Source organism: Centropristis striata, chromosome 3 (assembly GCF_030273125.1).
Source record: "Centropristis striata isolate RG_2023a ecotype Rhode Island chromosome 3, C.striata_1.0, whole genome shotgun sequence".
Lineage (NCBI taxonomy): Eukaryota > Metazoa > Chordata > Actinopteri > Perciformes > Serranidae > Centropristis > Centropristis striata.
The window spans coordinates 20,314,029-20,335,313 of NC_081519.1; the positions used below are offsets into that span (position 1 = coordinate 20,314,029).

Genomic DNA, 21,285 nt, shown 5'->3' on the forward strand with positions numbered 1-21,285 from the left:
GACAGAGGAATGTAGTCAATGGGTGGAGCTTTTAGCTGGCGCATTAGTGGGCTGCTAACCAGCCTCTGGAGGCCGACGTGATTGAAAGCTGTTGTCAATATGAGGGCTCCCTCATGTCATGTGTCACTGCGCTGCGGAGGCTTCCTCCACTCTGCACACACGCTCCCCAGGACATCTCAATCAATAGTCTGCCGTCTCACACTTCCTGTTATCTGACAGTGTATAAAGCAACTGCACATCTGAACTTACATGAGTCTGTAAATATGTGTTTGAATAGCATCAATAAAAAGACACAAAGCAGTCAAAAAATAGATAACTTTAACAATTTTATTTGTGAAAAACTACAAGCAAAATTCATAAATAGACGTTTCTATTTGAAGCGGAGGAAAATGATCAGGTTAGCCTATAAGCGCAAAGTCGTGCACATGCCAGAAACATGTATTATTTTAACATTATAAGCTAGACAAGGAGCCGTGATCCGCTGAAAATGCTGCGTACATTTCCACACCAGGAACATAATGTGACCATTTCACAAGGGGAAACAATGACACATCAGCTATAAGTTATAAATGAAAAGAAAAGAAAAGAAAAAACTGGATTAAACAAAGAATGGATTATTGAACTGTCCCTAAAACTTTTTTTTCCTTTTTTCTTTTTTAAACCGAGCAATAACTTTAAAAGCATTGTACAAGACATTGTTATAGGAAGAAATGAGTTCGTATAATACACTTAATTGGAAATTCACGGTTAAGGTTATACAGTCAGTAAACAAGCCTTCTATATTTGGGTCTCTGACAAACAAAGCTAAAAAATGTAACCATCTTTACACAGTAAATTAAGGTTACTGGTCGCACACAAGAACAGAACTGCTTGCGCGGAAAGGAAACAGGAAACAAAAGACTTCAGCTCCAATGCCATCATTCATAGTGTTTGCTTTTGCACCTTTTTAAAATTCTATATACAAGCAATAATTCATATACTCAGCAAATGGCCATTTGTCAATAATTTAACAATGAATCCTTTCTGTTGGAGTACTCAGTCAAGTGAATGTGGTTGCAGATAAGGCAGGTGAAAAGATGGCTTTTTAGGCCCATTTCTAATAGATTGCATTACAAAGCAGGGTTGTTTTTTCTCAGTAAAAATTGGACAAAAACATTTTTCCCCCTCTGACCCGACAGTCCCACTTTTTTTTTAGCTCCATTCACATTGCTTTTCCTCACTTTGAACACTGATTCCATATTTGTATGCAATAAAGTACATAATAACATATTAACCATAGCTTAAGAGCAGAAAAACCTCATGAACACACATCTCTTGGACTTCAAACATTGCTTACGACACACATATGATTATCATCTCTACGCGTGGAACTGCAAAGCTTTAAGTCGACACAGCTCAAATCCTGCCCCTCAGATCCTAGATTTTTGGGACTTGTTAACCTCACCTAACGTGCTTTTAGTTGCTCTGGGAGCGGCTCAGTTGGCGAGTTTGGGGGGCTTCTGTTAGGGGAGCTACATGTACTGTGGTAGCAGAGTGAAGAGGGGGGGGGCTTACTAAGGCTTCAACCCTGCACACCCAGAGCTCATCTCAGCTCCCCGACCCAACACCCAGTCTGCTTCTCATCCCCTGCACAGTGAGGCGAGATCCACCCAAGGTGTGGAGCCGGGGCCTTCTTCAACTCACAGTACTGACAGTTCTCTGCCCCAAATTAGCCGTGCACAGAGACAAGTGGACAATAAGAACACCATTTACATGGATTATATTAGTCTTTATTTAAACTGTTATTCATCTCACACATTAGATAATTGCATTTCAAATTGTTATTTATCTGTCTATGTATCATGTCATTATGAAATTCCTTTGGTCCTTCAATAAATAAAACTAAGATATCATATACACATTTATTCTTTATACAATTTCATACAGTTAAAAGGAAATTATGTTGGTCTAGTATCAGCTAAGGTGAAAGTGAATTAAAAACCCTTAAATAAGCCTTGCTGTTCTAAAAATTGAAAGAGCATTGTGTTCTATTGACTACTGCAATATTTTTTTTGCCTTCAATGACAGGAGTCTTAAATAAATTTAAAAAAAAATAAAAACTGAATTGTCAATCTTTGCAAATTTTTCATCTTTGCACTTGTTTTCTGGGATATCAGGTTGAGAGAATGAAGATTTAAGTGTCTTCAGGACCACAACAAAAGAAAAAAATGAAATTGATTCACAACAGCTTGACACAACAGGTCTATTTTACAGTTCAATATGGTTTTACCATGTGGAACTGCATGTTACCATCCTTCAGTCACCACCACAGAACAAACTCTGGCTCCAGAGCTGAAGAGGACAGCTCTACCTTCTGCCAGAACAACTCAATATCCAAGAACGGAATGCAGAAAATATCAACAGCTTTTTAGTGTTTTACACAACAGCCTACACTGTACAGTTAAGGACATAAGATACTGTATAAGAGATCTGCTATAGCATACTAAATCATAGACAATCTAGTTGAAAAAGTCAGGTGTCTGAACCTCAGGTGACCTTCTTCTGATGCACATTGACCTGTACAGAACAAGACAGACCTGATGAAGGTCCCGACAGTGTTCAGAGTGAGACAGTGTTATTGAGAAAAGTGAATGAGAATTTGATTCATCAGCACTCCGTCGCATTGAGTGAACGGGCAATCCCAGATCTGCAAAACCGCTTCACAGTGTATCTAGCACCAGTGTGTGTGTGTGTGTGTATGTGGTGTGTGTGTGTGTCTGTGTGACTCGAGTCTTGTCCTATCATCTTCAAACTGTAATAAAAACACTGAAGGAATGATCGATCGGCAGGGCTACACAGCAAAGCTTCAACATAAAAAGGAGAATATCAAAGTATACAGGTGCAACAGGTAATAAATAAGGGTAATAATAGTTTAAAGTTATTGAAATGATGGGGGTTATTGTGCCCAGCGGAGAATTCTTCTTTACAAAAACAAAACAAGAAAATGTCGACTTGGCCTCACATCCACATACAAATATAAAACAATACATACAAGTGTCTGGATGCTACCGCGGGGGAGGGTGGAAGGGGACGTTACTCCTTGTAGCCCAGCTCTCCTCGTCTGTGCCGCGGGTGTAACCACGAGGGGATTTCCCCAAGCAGGGTGTTTGTTTCCCTGGCAGGCACACCACACTGTTCCTCTCAGCATCCAGGGGTGGTCATGGAATGGAGGCAGGGCAGCGATGGGAAAGGTAGGAGAAATCTCTCCCCCTATGGGATCCATAGTGTCCAGAAATGTGGGGTGGGGGGTAAAGGTGGGAGGCGGAGCAGGGCGAGGACGGGAGGAAAGGGACGGGGACCTCAGAACGACTCGTCGTGCCCCACAGAGAGATCCCCTTTAGGTGTGGAGGCCCGCGACGAGCCCTTGTCCATGCTCTCGGAGCCGGAGCTCTGGTGCTGTTGTTCGGAGCCCGCACTGGACGTGATGGTGGACGAGGACGTGGAGGAGGAGCGGGTCTTCTCCTTAAAGTCTGTTATGATCACTGTCACGTTCCCTACGGTGATGGCCAACTGCTGGGCGGTGCTCCGGTCGATGTTCTTCAGCTTGGGCCTGAGGGGCATAGACAGATGCAGAGAAAAATAATACTCAGAAATGGCAACCACAATATGTGTGTCTCAGCAACAACAAGGGGGAGGCTGCCAGCACTGTGGGGGCGGTTACACTAAATTGCTCAATTCATCGGGTGACACATGAACTGTCAGAACAAGTGTATATAAAGTGAGTGTGGGTGTTTAGTGTAAAAGATCATTTGTGAATCATTTGAGGTTTCCCACTAGCTGTGTACCGCATGACTTTCTCTTAAGAGAAGTGCTGTGTAGTCATAGATGTGAAACCATGTGTTCTGCCAAACAGACGCAGAGCATGAGAGAGTGCTACACACCTGGAAATGTGAGAGTTCTTGTTGGTCTTGGTTGCTGATTTGCCAGACTGTATGCTGTGTTTTTCACTGGGTGGGCTCTGGTGGTTGTCTGATTTGGGTCTGGAGGAAAACAGATCAGTGAGGATAATACCAGCGCAGACAGCATACAAAGACACAAGAAAAGACTGGCTGTGGACACTGACCTGGTCTTTTTGATGCTGGGCTTCTTCGTGACGGCTGGGCTGATGTCCTTCTCTCTGTCGGGTTTGTCTTTGATTGGCTGTTGTTCGTTGTCGCTCTTTTCCCTCTCGGGAAGGTCTCCCTCTGGCCTCACTATCTCTGGACGCTCAACCTCGGGGCGTCCCTCTCCGTTGGCGCGATCTCCTTCGCCATCCGGGCGCTCCTTGTCAGTGCGCTCGCTCCTCTCCCTCCGCTCCTTCTTGGGCGGGGGAGGCATCGGGTACTGCTGAGCCACCTGCTGGGCAACCAGCTGGGAGTTGATCCTTGGTTTCCTGTGGAGGAGATCCAAGGCACAAAGATGGATTAGCGTCGTAGTGGTAGCTGTGAGCTGGCTCTGGCTACGCACCAACGCAGTCACACTACGGGCTGACAAAGAGAGGTGGCTGAACCTACAGGCCGCTGAGGGAAATGAGGCTGCTGCTCCCAGCTGCTGCAGAGGTAGGTTTACGCAGCCGCTTCCTGGTGGAGCGGCTCTGTTTTGAGGGCTAATCTCATTAGCTCACGGCTGTAATAAAATGAATGCACAGGATCACAAGGTGGGACATTTGCAGCACGTCACTTAGGTCCTCTAATCTGATTACTGCAGGGTTGGCCCCATTTGTCACAGACTGAGATTCAGTTGGACATGGTGAAGCCGCTCTGCTCACTGAGCTCACTTACAACCGTAGCTGCTCTTTCACCTTTTTTTGACTCATTTTCAAACACGTACATAAACACAAACCACAGCCATCTGTTTTTGTTTGATCATTCTCATTCTGTTAAAACAGTAAAAGCAAGAAGGACAAATGTCACATGTAACTTTCAAGAATCCCTCTGATTTCCTAAAAGAGGCAGTTCACATAAAACCATCCTCTTCTGAAAACAAAATTTCCACTGTGGTGTATTACCACTCAACTGTTACAAACATGCATGCAGCAAGAGCAGCATCTTGCTCCATCAGCTGTGCAGATGAACAGGGCCTGAAATTGTGAGGCAAAATGCTAACCCCAAGTCAGACTGCCTGAGCCAACACACACCTGCAGTATAATGGACACCAGCTGGCAGCATCTGGGGGGAGCAGAGGACCTGGGGCGAGAGGGAAGGATGACTGCAGCCTTCCAGAGACTCCAACTCAGCTGAGACCAAACTGCAGCCAGCAACATGGATAATCACAGGCCAGCGCTGGGCAAGCATGGTGAGGAGTAAACCACAAGTACGCTCACACACACACAAACACGCAGTTGAAAAGCTTAGCGTGCAAACAAACAGCCTGGCACAGCTCGATGGCTGCTCAGGAGTCCTTTCAACAGGAACACAACAAGTTCCACCAGCTAGCTGTGTATACCCAACCATTCCAAACCCAACTCCAGTCTTGGCAGGATGGGCTTTTGTGATATCCCAGCAGTGAAGAGGAGGTCTTTTGATCCTCAGGATTGCTTTTAAAAAGCCTGTGGTCAAGTAGGGAGTTTTGAGAAGTTGTAGAAACTCGGTTAGTCTAAGCACCAGTCCAGATAAACAAGTGTTACTGCCGGAAAATGAGGCTCTCACAGTGAAAACAAATGTTTGTGGCTTTGCTTTGGGGATGGTCTCAGAGTAAATGCATGTGGCAAAAACAGAAGAAGCTCAATAGTGTGTCAGACTGATGACGCTGATTTCAGTGGCTTGCTGTGGAGAGTGGTTTTCAGACAGCTGCTTAAGTGGTTAGCCTCAGTGTTTCAATTTGGCAACATCATATGGTCAGTCTAGTTACTCTCGTGTCTGCACTTCCATCCTCGCACATCTTTTACAATTGACACTGCACTCAGTCCAACTGTCTTAGTAGCCAAACACTTTTAAACTCTAACAATCCAATTCTTTTGGAATTCTTTTCTCTACTGCTCCATCAGGCTCATTTAGTCTGCTCCTGCTGCAGCTTATTATAGACAGAGCAGAGAGGGTATTTCCTTGAGGAGGGGGCTGGGGGCGTGCAGACGATCAGAAGGCAATCAATCGGGCCATAATAGAGCATCATGTCATTATGTTCGCACTACACTCCATCAATACACCAGCTGTGGTGAATGCTGAGGAGCTCTGGGCCGTTGATCCACTAACCATTAGCCTTGGTTTTCTGGAGCCTGGGGCTTTCTACCTGCTGCCCTCATGGAGACACCATCTGAGGGCCCTCCAGTGGGAGAATTTAATTTTCTTCTCATCCAATTCTGGCTTCATAATTGTCAACCCTGTCCTGTTTAAATCAAATTGATCCCAATTCAATTTCAATTTTGAGAAATTACTTCCAGGGTTTTTCCAACCAATCCAACTCAAAAGAGGCCCTGTGTATTATTTGGATCTGCCTTGGCGTTTTTGTTAGAATTTTTAACCAAGCGTTTTTCCCCCTACATAACTAAAGTGCCTTTTATCAGCAACTGCTTTGATGTGCTTATACCACACACAAGCAAATTAAATGTTACACTTGATTGTGGAGGCAATGGGAGAATTAGGGCTCAGCAATATGGCCAAACTCTTCTATCCCAATATAGATATTTCATATATCAATCAGAATCAGAATCAGAATTGCTTAAAAAAAAATCAGCGGGGGGAATGACTTTCGTTATGGAGACTCCAGGATATAATGGTTCCTGGAAAATCAATAACAAATAGCCACACGGTAAAGCTTTTATTTGTTAACTCCATACTCACTAAAGAAGGCCTTGTCCAAAAGACGTAAATAATACAGTGCACATACAGCAGCCTTATTTACTGTGGTTACCATGGTTACTGGTTAGCAGCAATATACAGTACCTTGTCACTAATGTCTAAAATAATGTAATGACTTAAAAAAATAGAAATAGGGCCATTCTTTAATAATAATAAAAAAGCCTAGGGCAGAGAGAGGTGATGACTAGGCTATTTTAAGTCTCAGTATGGGGAAGAATACACCATCAATGTCTCCTATGGTCCAACACATTCTTAATATACCAGCCAGCCAGATGATACAGTATGAGAAGTGAGGGTCAGTCTGAGACTCTAGCGATTATATAAGTTACTGAAATGCTGAGAATAGCCTAATAAGTTGGAATGTATAGATAAGTCATATTGTGTGACCTTTGCAGAAATCACTCACATTATGTTATTCTGTAAAACAGCCACAAAGGTATATGCACAAATGCTGTGCATGCCACACAGGTTTCCAGTCTTTGCCACCTTTGCCTAAAAAATCCAGCGAGACCCTGACATGTTGGGTGTTAGAGCTCCTATTCATAGGAAGTAAGTTAAACTAAATAAAAATAATAAACAACTACACTTGGCAACACTTTTACATGTTTATGTGATTAAGTTGATAACTAGTTAATTCGGAAGTGATAAGCATTGGACTGTGGTGACACAATTACATTGCAATTGTAAAGCCTTGGTTTTCCCATTTCTGTAACACAATATACTCCATGGGAATTAGAGGGTAATATGAGAGTGGATTTCTACTCCTGTCCCATCCTAGTCACATAAAAAAATTCCTTTTCCTTCCCAATCCTATGAAAGAGTCAAAAAAAGATACTATCCCGACCTGTTCCCCCAAAGAATGTAGTCCAATATTCATATATAACAACTGAACCTATTATCATTAAGATTTCTATTCTGCCTGTGCCAGTTGACTTTTTTCCTGTCCTGTCCTGTCCCAGTCACGTGATGAATAGTGAAATTGACTCCTATCCCACGGGAATCCCACAGGAATCCTCTGACCCACAGGATTCTCGAAAAAATGTAAAACCTCTAATGGGAATCTTGTGGGTCTTTAAGCACTTCTGGATTCCTGTTCCAATGTCAACATCTGGTGGGAAACCATCAACATGCCACTGAGAAAGTGTGACAAAGAATTCAAGTTTTGGGGAGGCAGCTTGAGCTACATGAGTAAACAGCAGTGTGCAAAGCGACAATAATGAAACTTGCTAACAGACATATTACCCCTCATAAAAACATATTTGTCTCTTACCGACAGCCATGAGTAAACAGATTGTGAACGCAGACAGCATCCAACGGGACCAGAAATCATTTCTGTTTGGCAGTGAGAGCTGTTAGCAAAGGAGGTGGTGAATGAGTGACTGATTGACCGATAGGCTCCACGCCTCTTTTGCCTGTTGCAGAGTTGCAGCCCTGGTCGGAGCCTGAGATTTGTGTCAGTGGTGGCAGAAGCAGCCCTGGTAGTTAAGCAGTGATTCAGTGCCAGCTGTAAGTCAGCCATGAGTTGTTGCTGGCATGATAGAGCCACCGCTCTCTTTGCCCCATCATTTATTTACTGACCACACATCATGGCTTTGCACAGCAATGCTCTTAGGCTCATTAGCATGGCTGGAGATTTTGCATGACACCATTTGTGTGTGTGTGTTACTTGCATTTTATGAAATAGTAGTGGCCCTGAACAACTGCAACAAACTCTGCCTCTGCTTAAAAATAAATTTCATATTTCAAGTTAATTACTGTTCATATTTACATAAACTGTCCACGTTGTTGAACACAGAATGTACTAATTAAATTACATCGCTGAAAATTACTCTACAACTGAACCATATTATTTTGCAAACATCCAAATCAAATAGGAAACAGCTATATTTCACAAGAGGTACTGGAAATGATACTGGGAGTAGGACCAGCAGTGAACTCTGGGGTCCAATTGCAGAGATTGCTCCAACCTCCCACTGCTGCCAATATATTCCTGGGGATTCAGTGTGAGTGTGTGAGTGAGAGTGTCAAGTGTGCAAAGCCTGCTGTCGAATCATTTCCCACTGTGAGGGCTTACAGCTTATTACCTCCCCTTCGCACAACAATAGGACGTGATTGACAGCTCCTCCTATGCTTGGCCCGAAATTCCAACGTCTGCGGGAGGGAGGGGTGGGGAGACTCCCTCCACGGGATGCCCTCAAATGACTATCATCATGCTTAAAAGCTCCTAATTCAGTCAGACTGACACCCATAGTTAGACTGCTCCACTCGGCCTGAACCATCCCAGAGACAGACACACCTCTGCTCAGCTGGTGCTCTTGCTGGCCAGGAGCAGCCGATATTGCAAGCCAAGGGCGAAATCTGTGTTGTTTCAGAGCGAACTCTTTCTAGAAAAACTAAAAACAATGAGACGCAGCACTTCATGTAGAGACCGGGGAATAAAGAGAATGACCAAGGGATGGAGAGTGTGTGTGTGTGTGAGAGAGAGAGAGAGAGAGAGAGAGAGAGAGAGAGAGAGAGAGAGAGAGAGAGAGAGAGAGAGAGAGAGAGAGAGAGAGAGAGAGAGAGAGAGAGAGAGAGAGAGAGAGAGAGAGAGAGAGAGAGAGAGAGAGAGAGAGAGAGAGAGAGAGGCGCAGGAAAGCCCTCATTAACACAGCTCTTTTATTTGAAGTGCTGTGTGGAGGACAAGCAATTATTTCCTGCCAGGCTGAGTGAATGCAGTGGCAGACAGCGGAGCGAAGAGGAGAGAGAGAGTGAGACAGCCGACAGACAACAGTATTCTTCGACCATGGACAGCCCACTGAACAGCTCAGACTATTTAACATCACCCACTCTCATTCAGACTTTGCAAATAACCGCATCTACGCAGTACGAACGTGGGCTCCTTGTCCGCAATGATGTGCAGAGTTGTTCACAAACATGAATCCTCTATTCATATGCATTCAGCAGTGACCTGGTTTCCCCCCCGCACAGGACTGTGAGACCATCACAGCCTCAGCCCGGAGCACATCTCTCAGATCCAGCATGTGACTATGCCACAGGGCTTGAGTTTGATCACAGCACGTCCCTATGACGTGCTGGCAACCATGTAATCAATGATCTAGATGCATTCGACTGTGTCAACACTTGCTGTACGCCTTGATCATTATGCAGAAACATGTGATGATGTCCCCATCCCCCTACCAGTATGAAGGGTGATGGAGCAGAGCACAGAGCAGCCTGCCAGTGTTGCTTCAAATTTGTTAACCAGTCGGCGGGAATATATTTATGTCTGTATGCTCCATTGTTCTATTGGTGAATGTTGGCCAAGCTCCCCAGTGAGACCTGAGGTATGTCTGGAAAGAGCACTGCCTAACAACATTTTGCCTATCAGTATGGATTGTTATCCTTGCACCATTTTATAGTTAATACATTATTAACGTTTAATAGTAATGAGAGCTGAAACAATGACTTGGCAGAAATTTAATCCGCAGCAAATCTCATAATTGATTAATCACTTATTGTTTATATGAATATACCCAAATTCACTGCTTAAAATATTCACAAATTTGAATATTTGCTGTCTTTCTTATCCTATAAAAATAGGGTGTTGGACTGTTGGTCTGACAAAGTGATAAATATGTCCACTTGGGATTTGCATTATTATTTATTCTTTCAATTATCTTCTTGGATGATTAGTCAGAATCAGGAAAACAATTTCAAGAAATAGTGAAAATGACAAACACAAGTTGTCATCTGTCATCTCCAGATGTTCTGTTAAACCAAAATTCCATTTTCAATTCCAATTTACTGTTAAAAATAAAACACCAAATCTTCCCATTTAAGGAGTTGGATAAAAACAAAAACATGTTTTCTTGATAACTGATTTGTTATTGACGATTCATTTTATGCCAATCAACATATGACTCCTGTTGTTTTAGCATACTAGTAGTATTATTTGTATTTGAGACTTGGATATGACTCAGTGTGACCTCATTTCAACTTGCAGACCTCTACGTCTAGGGACATGACATGACAGTGAAAAGATTGAGACATCAATCTTAAACAGAATATTTTATAAATGCATCCTTGTCAGTGAACATGAACAAACCTATGAATATATTTATTTGAATGTTAAATTGAAAACTGACAAATACAAATACCACTGGACTGTGGGACATGTGCTCAATGTGAGGAGGTTCCTGGTCAGTGTGTTGAACTTCTTTTTGGGTTCTTGACAGAGCTATATAGCCTTCATTTTTCCAAAATGCATTACAATACACTATGACCATTCAGATGGGTTTGGTTAACTGGTTGGTATGGCAGTCAAGATGAAGAATAGTTGATAAGTTGACTGAAATTCAAGAGAAAGGGAAGTGGGTATTTTGCTTCCTGTATGTGTAATGTATGTCCCTATGTCCTTTCAGCAGTGATGCACCGCTGCCACATAATTATGAGTACCGCTAATAAAATTTCACACAATCATTAATATCATCTGGTGTATGGCCAGAATACACAGGGCACGGCCACGTCTGCAGCAGCATGCTCACAGCAGAAAACGCCCATTATAATGAGTTGAAGCTGATACAGTGACCAATGAAGCAGCGCTTACCCGCTGAGCACCATGCTGCACACATGCAGAAGAGACATGTGAAGTCAAGATAACATTGTCAGTAAACAAACTGGAAAGTAAACGACACTGTGCTCTGATTAATTTGCAAAGCAGTTAACAGACCAATCAGAATTCTCTTGAATGAAAACTAAGCTCCTGGCATTTGCTCCTGTTCTGGGAGCAACAGGTGACCCAACATAAAAAGGGGCTTTTTAAAAAGGTTGCTCTTGGTGGATCCAATTTATCCCCATGTGAAAAAAGTGGCTAATGTAGATTGTGAAAAGTAATTGATATATATATTTGTAACTTATAAATATTTAAAGACACTTTGAGAACATAATTTGGAATTTGGGAATTAGGTAAAAAGGGGAGGATGAGAGGCAAGGAGTCTTGAAGCATTTTGTTAAATTTGACATCTACAACTGTGTACAAATGTGTCACACCCCTTGTCAGCAGACACACTAAATGTCTTCTGGGAGTGCAAAAATAAAACGAATGCACTTCAGCACCGCTGCTGGAAAAAATCCTAGGGGAATCACTGGTCTGAGCCTGAGGTGACTGGAGCAGTGTTGTCACCTCCAGCCATTCATGGGTAAAGTAATCTGTGTGAGTGAGCGTGTTATGGAGGTTGAATGAGGATAGCACCTGAAGAGCAGCCTGAGGCTATAGCGCTCCTCAATTCATTCTCACTGCCCACCAGAGGCATTAACCATTCATCCCTCACGAGGCCCTTCCAGTCAGAACTTTGAGGGCTTAATGTCACAAGAAGAACAGGAGGTCTATGGCAGAGGAATTAAAAGAGGAAATGTCCAAGTTTGTGTCTGCTTATGTGTAAAAGAGAATTCAGCTTCATGCTGACAACCTTTTCTTTACCTCGACTGACCTTTCATGCTGCAAACTGTCTGGCACTAGGCAGACTGACAGCAAGTAACTGCAAAGGCACTAAGCACGTATGAGCTCCTTCCATCAGCAGCACTGTGTCACATTGCTCAGTATCACTCATTTGTTTTCCCTCCTCTCCACTGCCTCTCCATCATTTTCTCTTTGTCTTCTTTCCCACTCTCTCTTCACTTTCTCCTGTGCATTAGCCCCCACCACCACCCAGCCTAAATCCTTCTGGCTTTAAGTAGGTCGTCTTCACCTCTCCTCACCCTCTCTCCTGCTGTTTGCCTCCGGTGTGCGTGAGTTATCTGTCAAGTAGACCCGGTCACCCCGTCTTGCTGCTGTCCTGTCATCTCATTGCCCATTTGTTTTAGTATAAACAGAGGCTGGTTTGAATTTGCAGAACTGCCAAAGGGGACACTGCACCTTCACAGCAGGCCCTTGCGTTCTACACAAGGAGAACAACATCAAGCAAGCAAACAAAAACATCAAGTCAGGACACCAGACACCAAGAGTTGAAACACACAGCTTTCAGTTTGTACCTTCTCCATAATGCTCAGACAAGCCATAGCTGACCAGGATCAAACCCTTCTAATGATGATGTCATAACCTAACCAGGAGAAAATGGTAAATTCTGATACTCCCTCTATTACTATTTGAAGTGAATGACATGTCAAATGTTTTTTCCCCCATGCATGGATGGTGGTGCTGGTAGAAACAGAAGAGCCTGTCCAGTCCAGCTCTCTCCCTCCCTGGGTAATGATGTGCTTTAGCCCCTGGAGACTCCTGGCTGAGTGAGCACATCCCCTTGCAGCAATCCATACACCCCCCTTTCTTCAACACACACGCATAAATGTCCAGACTATCCGTCCCTTCACTGCTCTGTTTCTCCCCGTGTCCTCTCATGCCCTCTTCTTCACTTTTCTCCTCAGCTTGCTGTGCCTCCACACTTAACAACTCCCTCACTCCCTCTCCTTGTCCTCATATGCCTCTTTCTGCATTTTCCCCGAGACTCCTCACTCCCTCCCCGTCACACTCATTTGCTTCATCTTTTTGTGAGGGGAGGAGCCCCCCGATTCAACAGCTCTCTCAACATTTCTCTTGTTTTGTCAGATTGCCAAATTGGCTACTGTATTTAATCACTCACACTCTGCCAAATCCCATGAAGTAATTAAGAACTTTTAAATCCGGCAATTAACATGTAAAGATTAGGGCTACCCGCTCGTGCTTAGGGTTTTAGTGCAGATGCTGATAATGCTGGATAAGCAAAAGCAGTTTCCTCTGAGCGGGGGCTGCTGTGGGGGCGGGGGGTGGGCAAGGAAGTGCAGATATAAATTGAGCACCAGCATGTTCCCCTTATGTAATTCCATTATCCTAGACAATTTGCCTTAATGTGACAGTGGTAGAATCGACGGATTATAATGACTCTATTCCATCATTGTAAAAGACAGAAAGGCGCACACACACACAGACACACAAACACACACTGCAATCATTTTCCAATAATTGTGCAGCCTCAACACTTACACAAAGAGACATATGCACTTTTAGTTTTGTAGCCCCACTACTGACACATGACTTTAGGGTTGGATATCTGTAAGATTTGATCCATTAAGACCCTGTTTTTAAATCCTGGTTTTAACTTTCATAATCTGTGGATTTATGGGTTTCCCATATGGTCGTATTATAAAGCCATAGACTAAATGCGCATTTACTCAAGTACATTAACATCTGTAAATATCTACAGAGTCATGGACAATTCCAGTAACTGCCTATGGTTGACTAAAGTATATCTGCAAGAGTGATCAGAAAAACATCTCAATGTCACATTAAAATCCTTCATACTTATTCACACTTCAGTCCATAAAAGCTGATCACCTACAGCATGGCCACACTTGTTATCTGAGTAAAATAAAATCTTCCTACAGAGACAGCCTGGTGACATAGATGCAGATACCAAATTATGTGTGTGGACGATAGGACAAATATATCGGCTATCTGGGATTGACGCCGCAGTTGGTTTCTTTCAGCGATTGTTGTGCTTTTATTTTAATGGACTCCCGCAGAAGCAATGCCACTAGAATACACACCTGTGCAAATATATCAACAATCGCTGGTAGCTGGGCTGGCTTTTGAGATACCGCCCAACCCTAGAGTGTCAGTTAATTTACCCCACCAAAACTTTTTTAGGTGACACCTTTACATCAAATTTCACCCTTCCAATCCAGATATATTTGACAGGTCAGGATTCGTTTTACTGAGTTGTCTAGACTCCAGCAATTGAGCTCACCTGACAAATTTACATTAGAGCTATATTATTTTGCTCTTTTAAGCGCTCACTGTATGTTTAAATACAACAGTACAACACTGCATGAACAAGCAGACAAACAGTTTGATTTCTGTTCAAATTATGCTTGTATAGACATTTACAATACAAGGTTTGCACAGTAAACGTAAAATTCAAGCACTTTTAAGGTACCTAAACTAAGAATTTCCAGACCCCGGAAGCCTTTATGACACATCTGAATTGTTACTATAAAAGGAAATGAGGAAATTTGAATATTAAAAAAAAGAACAATTACATTTTAATACCATTTACTATTAGCCTTATATCATACTCCTATATCTCAGTGGTCCTTTCAGCAGTCTGAGCTTTAGATAAATTGAGGGACCACTGAAGTTGGTTTATTAAATCTAGTCACAGCACTGACTTTTGCGAACCAGCAGTGAGAGACAGTCATTTGTTGGGTTTTATATAAAGCACAGATGGAAGCGACTTGAAATGGTTGACGACACAGCAGCAGCGCATAGATAACAGCAAAGCAGTCAAAGACTGAGGTACCTCAAGACTTCCTGTGATCCCCACCATCAATCAACTTTAGAGGGCTCCTAATGGTTTCTCCCTGGGCCCCGGGGCTGACAGAGGTGCATACCAAACACCACCACAAAGCAAACTGATGTACAGCAACACAGTGTCACGTTCACGCAGAGATCAGGTTCAGATGCCAGAAACATTTAAATATGATAGCATGCACCTCGCAGGGGATGTTAATGCAAACCCTTCTCCAATTACCAAAGAAGCAGGCACTGCATGCAGAGGCTGAACACTTGGGCTATTTGGACTTGTAGATTAGCAATGAGGTCAGGTGCAAAAAGCAGAGTGCTTTCTTGTTTAAGACTCAGAGGGGCAGAGGCTAGTTTTAGCCTACTTGAGTATCATGTTACATCACTGAGTTGGACTGGGTCAACAGGTTCGTTAGGCTGCGCTGAGCTGGGGAAAATGTGGCCTCTCCCTGCATGCTGATGCCACAGCCAGAGTTTTGCTCTCATTAACACACATTCTTGCCTCCATTTGCACAAATCAGAGCTGAATGATCCATAGTTACCTAGCTTACCTACCGCTGGCAGGGGAGAAAGAGCAGTTCAAGCCTTGTCGCACTGTAAGCCACTTTCTGTCACTCACTGTGGATCATGTTAATTGTATGTTCTCCATCAACACCTGTACAGCTAACAGCTGGTGTCTCAATGAGTCAGTGCACACTGTGAGGGACGGATGTAACGGCTCAAAGGGGGTGGATTTATTCTTCTGATTTTTAAATTGACGTAGGACAGGCAGGGGGACCCGTTATGACTCAACCTGCAGCTATCAACCACGTCAACCACGACTAATGTCCAGAGTTCAACATTCATCTTTTTTTTTCACTTGCCACTTAGCAGTTATCAAATACCAGCAAAGACTATAATTCATTATCATGTCCAATCTTTATTCAAGTAAATCAGAACAAGGACAGTGTATCACAGTTTCAGAAACTTGACATGCCTTTGAAAAACAACACTGTTTTATCTGCCTTGCTCTCATGCAAGCCCAGAACTGGACAAGTTAGAGTTGGAGATTTGCCCTCATCCTCCAATACCACCCAACTAAACTCCTATTCCACAATTATTTAAATGATCACTTGCACTTCATTCTTAACTTTAACCACTTGTCCAACTGGACATAGGAGTTGTAAGATTAGCCCAACATGCCCCTGGCAATCAGCAGTCCTTACTGCTGAGCCTTGATGTCTGCTGACTGTTGTACAGAGAGCTTTTCAGGAATGGATGAAAGCATGTGATACTTCAGCTGCATCCATCCTCTCTTTACTACCTTCAAATACAGTCAATACAGCCTGACCTTTGTCCCGGCACACAAGAAAAGAAAACTATATTTGGGGACGGTGGAAGTGTAGGACTGTGTGGGAAAACGGTTGCTTCCAAACATTCATACTCACTCAAAACAAGCCGTTTTACACAATGCTTAAATACAATCATGTCATGTTGACTGCACAAATCAATGCCCATCTAAGCCCACCCATCTTGTAGTAAACACAAACTGATGATCCAAATCAAACTTCAACTTTGAGAAAAGAAATGTTTTGACTACTATCAAAAGTGAGGAACTCTAATTAGTGAACACATGTGCCCATATGCCTGAAAGCACATTCAAAGTAGAGCTTCAGATAAAAGCAGCAAGACAGACATCCACACATAGCCTTAAGTGTGAATCATTTAGCTAAGAGCATGTTGCTTTGTCCCATGCTTTGCTGGAATACATCAAACAGTGAAGAAAAGACAGCTAATTAGTACTCATTAGAATAAGAGGCAACCCCACAACTACACAATTGCATTAATCAAAGGTTAACTATTCATATCAAACAGGAATGTGTGACAACCACTCCTGCGATGTCATGTGCTTCCATTTACCAAATAGAGGCAACTGGGCTGTTGCCAAAGCACAGTGGCAGGATGGCTACGACATGCTTGTCTCCGCTTCCTGCTTTCGCGCAGCAGGCTCAGCCTGCATCATCAGCTGTGGTCTTAAGCTACAAGCAGCTAGGAAAAGATCATAGGGGGAGGGGAGCCAGACAATTAAGACTGAGCTCAATCTTTTTGGATTTTCAGTAAATCAGCAGCAATGTGTTCTCACCATTTTGCGGCACGTCTGGGGTGTCAGTCGAGCCAGTCATTGTAAAAACCACAGCTGGAAAGGTTAGAGTGCAGGGGACTTGTCAACAAACCCACAAATGACTCATCTATCTCTCCATCTCATCATGCAACTGATGACACCAGTAAACAAACTCACGCACACAGCTTCTCATCAAAAACATTCCCCAGATCAGGGGGAGGAAGCATCAGTATACACAAAAACCGAAAGGGAATCCCGTTATGACATTCGAGTTATACAGTGATTTCATCTCAGTTTCCCATAAAACGCAGTCTTCTGCTTACGTCACAACATTTATTCTGAGTGAAGCTCAGGGGAAATGTCTGGAACACACAAGCCTGTTGCTGTAAATGCAGATATGATTAATCTGCAGACATTTTCTGAAATAAGACTAAGTGAATTCTCTTGTTTGTGCCAAAGTTTTGAACATGATCATTAAAGACAAACGTGTGGACTGACATTTAAAAAAACAAGTTATTTTGCAAAATTGAAAAAAAGGGGAAAAAAACCAACAGGTCAGTCTCCTCTCGAAACTCAGTGTCATGCAAGATTGGGCATGAAATGGCATGGCTTAAATTACATGGCACAAGGGAAAGGTCTGACGGACAAAGAAATAACCCCACATCTGGGGTTTATTTCTAACCCCGATTACAAACATTTATTAAGGTAAGAATCAATTTATTCCTTACTGTACATCCACCTCATGCACAATAAATCTGACTTGACAGACCATTAAACCTCTGCAATCCTACAGGTAGGTGAAATGCACACACATGCATTCACCTTGTTTCACTCCATGGAAAAGAAAAAAAAGCAGCCCTTTCGCTATTGCTGTTGATGCACTGTAGCTGTACTGCCATCATGAAGTATGGTCCCTCTTCCCCACCCCATCCCCCCCTCTGGCTAGTGAAGCAGCCAGCCTACCTAGACGAATGCATAAAAGCAATGCAATGTTAGTCGCATAAAATGGAAAAAAACTACGGATAATCCAGACAACGGCTGGGCATGTTTGCAAGAATGTCCATCAACAAGTCCGCATTCGCTCACAGACAAATAGGCTGTCGATCAAAGTTGTCATTCCCATAAATTGCGATGCAATGCTGCTGCAGCCAGCCAAGCAGGGGAAAAACGAGACGCTCAGACGAGAGGGAGAGAGAGAGAAAGAGAGAGGGAGCGCTACGTTACCTTGTGGATGTGCCCTTCCTCACATCGCAGATGCTGCATTTGAAAGCCTCGGCAGTGTTCCTGAAGGTGCAGACGCTACAGTCCCAGTAGCCGTCATCAGCGGTCTGTTTGGCTTGTCTTTTTGGCCTGACAAATGTTAAGGTCAAGTTAGTTTTGAAAATACCACCAACATATTTCATGAATTAAGAAGAAAGGAGATTGTGACAAACATAACAGGTCATGTAACACACGAGCTATTAAGTGCAACACATTTCATGGTGCTGTCATTAATGTTGGGTTCGAGTCCCGGTAAGTAGAGCTCCTTGGTTAATAAATCCCCACAGTGGCGAAGCTCCACACCGTCCGATTGTATCGCCAGCTAGGCTAGCAGGCAGGCAAGCATTGCTAAAATTTTCGGCATCGAAGCTTAGCATGTCGGCTAACAAAACCAATATCAAACAATGTCAATTTCGACATTGACTCTCCAAAAGGCTTCGTCGAGACGGAAGAGCGTTTCAGGGAATGCCAGGCGTATCCTCTGAAAAATTTCCCTTTGTCTGTGAAGTGACTGGGTTGTAGGGAGCGAGAAGCCGCCATAGTGACTGCACTATTCTAGCTAGCTGTGGCATACCAGCTGAAAAAGGGAGAAACGATCCCTCTGTGAGGGAAACGCATCCAAATATCGAGCCTGAAACGCGCAAAACAAGTACATAGCGGCAATGGATGGTCGCATTACCTGGTAGGGCTCTTCTTGTCGCCCATGGTGAAGAATAATCCTCGGAAATAAGAAGAAAAAGGGGCCTCCTTTAATTGTCAGTGAGTGTAGTGGGTTCCAGATAGAGCCGCTGCTGAAGCTGTTGGCAGACAGGCTCCACTCAGCGCTGGCTCGAGGCACGGCACAGCGACTGACTGCACTACACCACGTGACCGCCTCACAGCCAATCAGAGGGCGAATCGGTTTAAAAGTCTGGATGGATGTTTAGCAGCTATTTTAATAACTACTAGAGAAATTTGACAGACCTCACCTCAACCCACACACATACATAAAGATTACAGGGACATCCAGAGATAATCCCTGTAATAAAACAAATGTATAGTGAACTTTTTAAACACATCCAAAGTGCTTTTACGAGACAATAAGAAAAAAAACAAAATAATACACAAATTCCAAAAGCAGTTAAATAAAGGCAACACAGAAATTAAAGAAAAACATAAATACAGGTTTGTCAAAAGTAGTAATGACTAGATTTTTTGTTTTTTTTAACAAAATCATTTTACAAAAGCTTTTTAGACAGGGTGAGTTCTGAATTAAAAAGAAATATGTTATTCATTTTTGGGGGGAAAACTTGAAGGATCTGCTGGTTACAATTGACAACATTCTGCTGATTTATGGTTAATAACTACTATTATTGGTAATAATAAAGTTGTAGATCCATCTATGATGGACCAACTGTTCTTGACCACAACAGCCCAGAATTACATTTGTACATCAGGATTCAACATGGGATGATACAATTTTATTGCAGAAAACAATATTAAAAAAACCAATTAGTTGATTAAATTGTCCACAGCCCCTGAGATACAGCTCAAATCAATTAATTTAGTCTACAGAAAATCTGTCTTCTTATTTAATGCATGTTTAATATTTTTAAGTATATCATATTTTTTTATAATTATATATTATAAATCAATTTTCATATCGTCCGATGCTGACACAGGATGCACCATACTTTTCTTTGTTGAGACTCTCCCAGGATACTTTGGATGAAAGAGGAAACATCTCCTTGCAGTTTATTACAGAGTTGGCCAGACAGACACACTTGCACTCACTTTCACACATATGGGCAATTTGGAGTTTCAGGTCCACTGGGACTTTTGGACTGTGAGAGAAAGCCACAGTACCTGGAGGAAGCCCTGTGAACGTACAAACTCCATATAAAACACCAAGGTGGTGTGATTTAAACAATTATTCCTTTTATTGTGAAATAATGTTGCAGATCATTTAGGCGCATAGGAGGAGTTATGCACAGACAATTTTCTTTCTTTTGTATAAAGTTGCCAGAAAAGTAATTTCCTTGCATGGGACGATTGTGAATCAAGAAACTGTGTCCACATTCTCTAGATTGATTCAAGACTCTAATAAGACACAGAAGACCTTATTTCATCCAGCAATTGCAAGAGAAACTTTTAATCGCCCCTTCACCCTCCTGGCTCTGACAGGCTGCGTCATGGAATGTGTTGGAGCGCACACATCTTGCGCGCCTCCGCTCTGCCCAGGACAAGGCTCTCGGTGGGGGAGACCAAGAGTGAATCATGTAGGCTCATTAGCTGCTCTCCACGGCTCCAGGTCCTATTGTGAATCCCTCGCCTTTTCTGTTCAGAGTGAATATCCTTGCCTCCACATAAGTCTGCCCTCCGCCCAGTGATTACTTCTGCTTAGCTTATAGCATGCTGCTCTAATTGAGCTTCATCACGGTGGCCTACTGATAACTACAATTCAGTCAAAACAACATTAAGCCCTGCTTCGCTGGTTCTGTAATGAGTTCCTGGGAAAACTGTGCTTTTTTGTTTTAAGCTTGCAAGTTATACAGCACTCACTTGCAGTGAGTGGAGTTCATTTGTATTCATAGGTAGGATGAGTCCTTGCTGTTACATTTTTCTTCCAGACCACAATATCTGTGCAGACTGGTTAATTCATTGATACAACTGGGAAGAAGATATTATAGGAGGTATTAACAAACATTTACTAAGAACAGCTGGTATAAAGGTGAGAGAAGTGCACTTGTGGAGAGTCCTCTCTCCCTCATCAGCTACACCCTTGAGCAAGGCGCTTACATTACTTGCAGACGATT

At 42.9% G+C, this 21,285-nt stretch overlaps 1 protein-coding gene across 2 annotated transcripts; it reads right to left on the bottom strand.

Moving 5' to 3' along the window:
* Nucleotides 1-313: 313 nt before the first annotated feature.
* rybpb (RING1 and YY1 binding protein b) lies at nt 314-19,321 on the bottom strand. 2 transcript variants are annotated; one of them, XM_059329030.1, is made up of 5 exons: nt 19,170-19,321; nt 18,455-18,580; nt 4,103-4,411; nt 3,921-4,019; nt 314-3,589 (listed from the first exon to the last, which is right to left on the bottom strand). In XM_059329030.1, exons 1-5 carry the CDS (start codon nt 19,193-19,195, stop codon nt 3,340-3,342), a joined length of 810 nt encoding a protein of 269 aa, XP_059185013.1. In that variant the 5' UTR covers nt 19,196-19,321; the 3' UTR covers nt 314-3,339. The 2 variants fall into 2 exon arrangements, with proteins under 2 accessions (XP_059185013.1, XP_059185012.1); XM_059329029.1 differs by lacking the exon at nt 19,170-19,321 and having other exon boundaries at nt 18,455-19,162.
* Between the last annotated feature and the right edge of the window lie 1,964 nt (nt 19,322-21,285).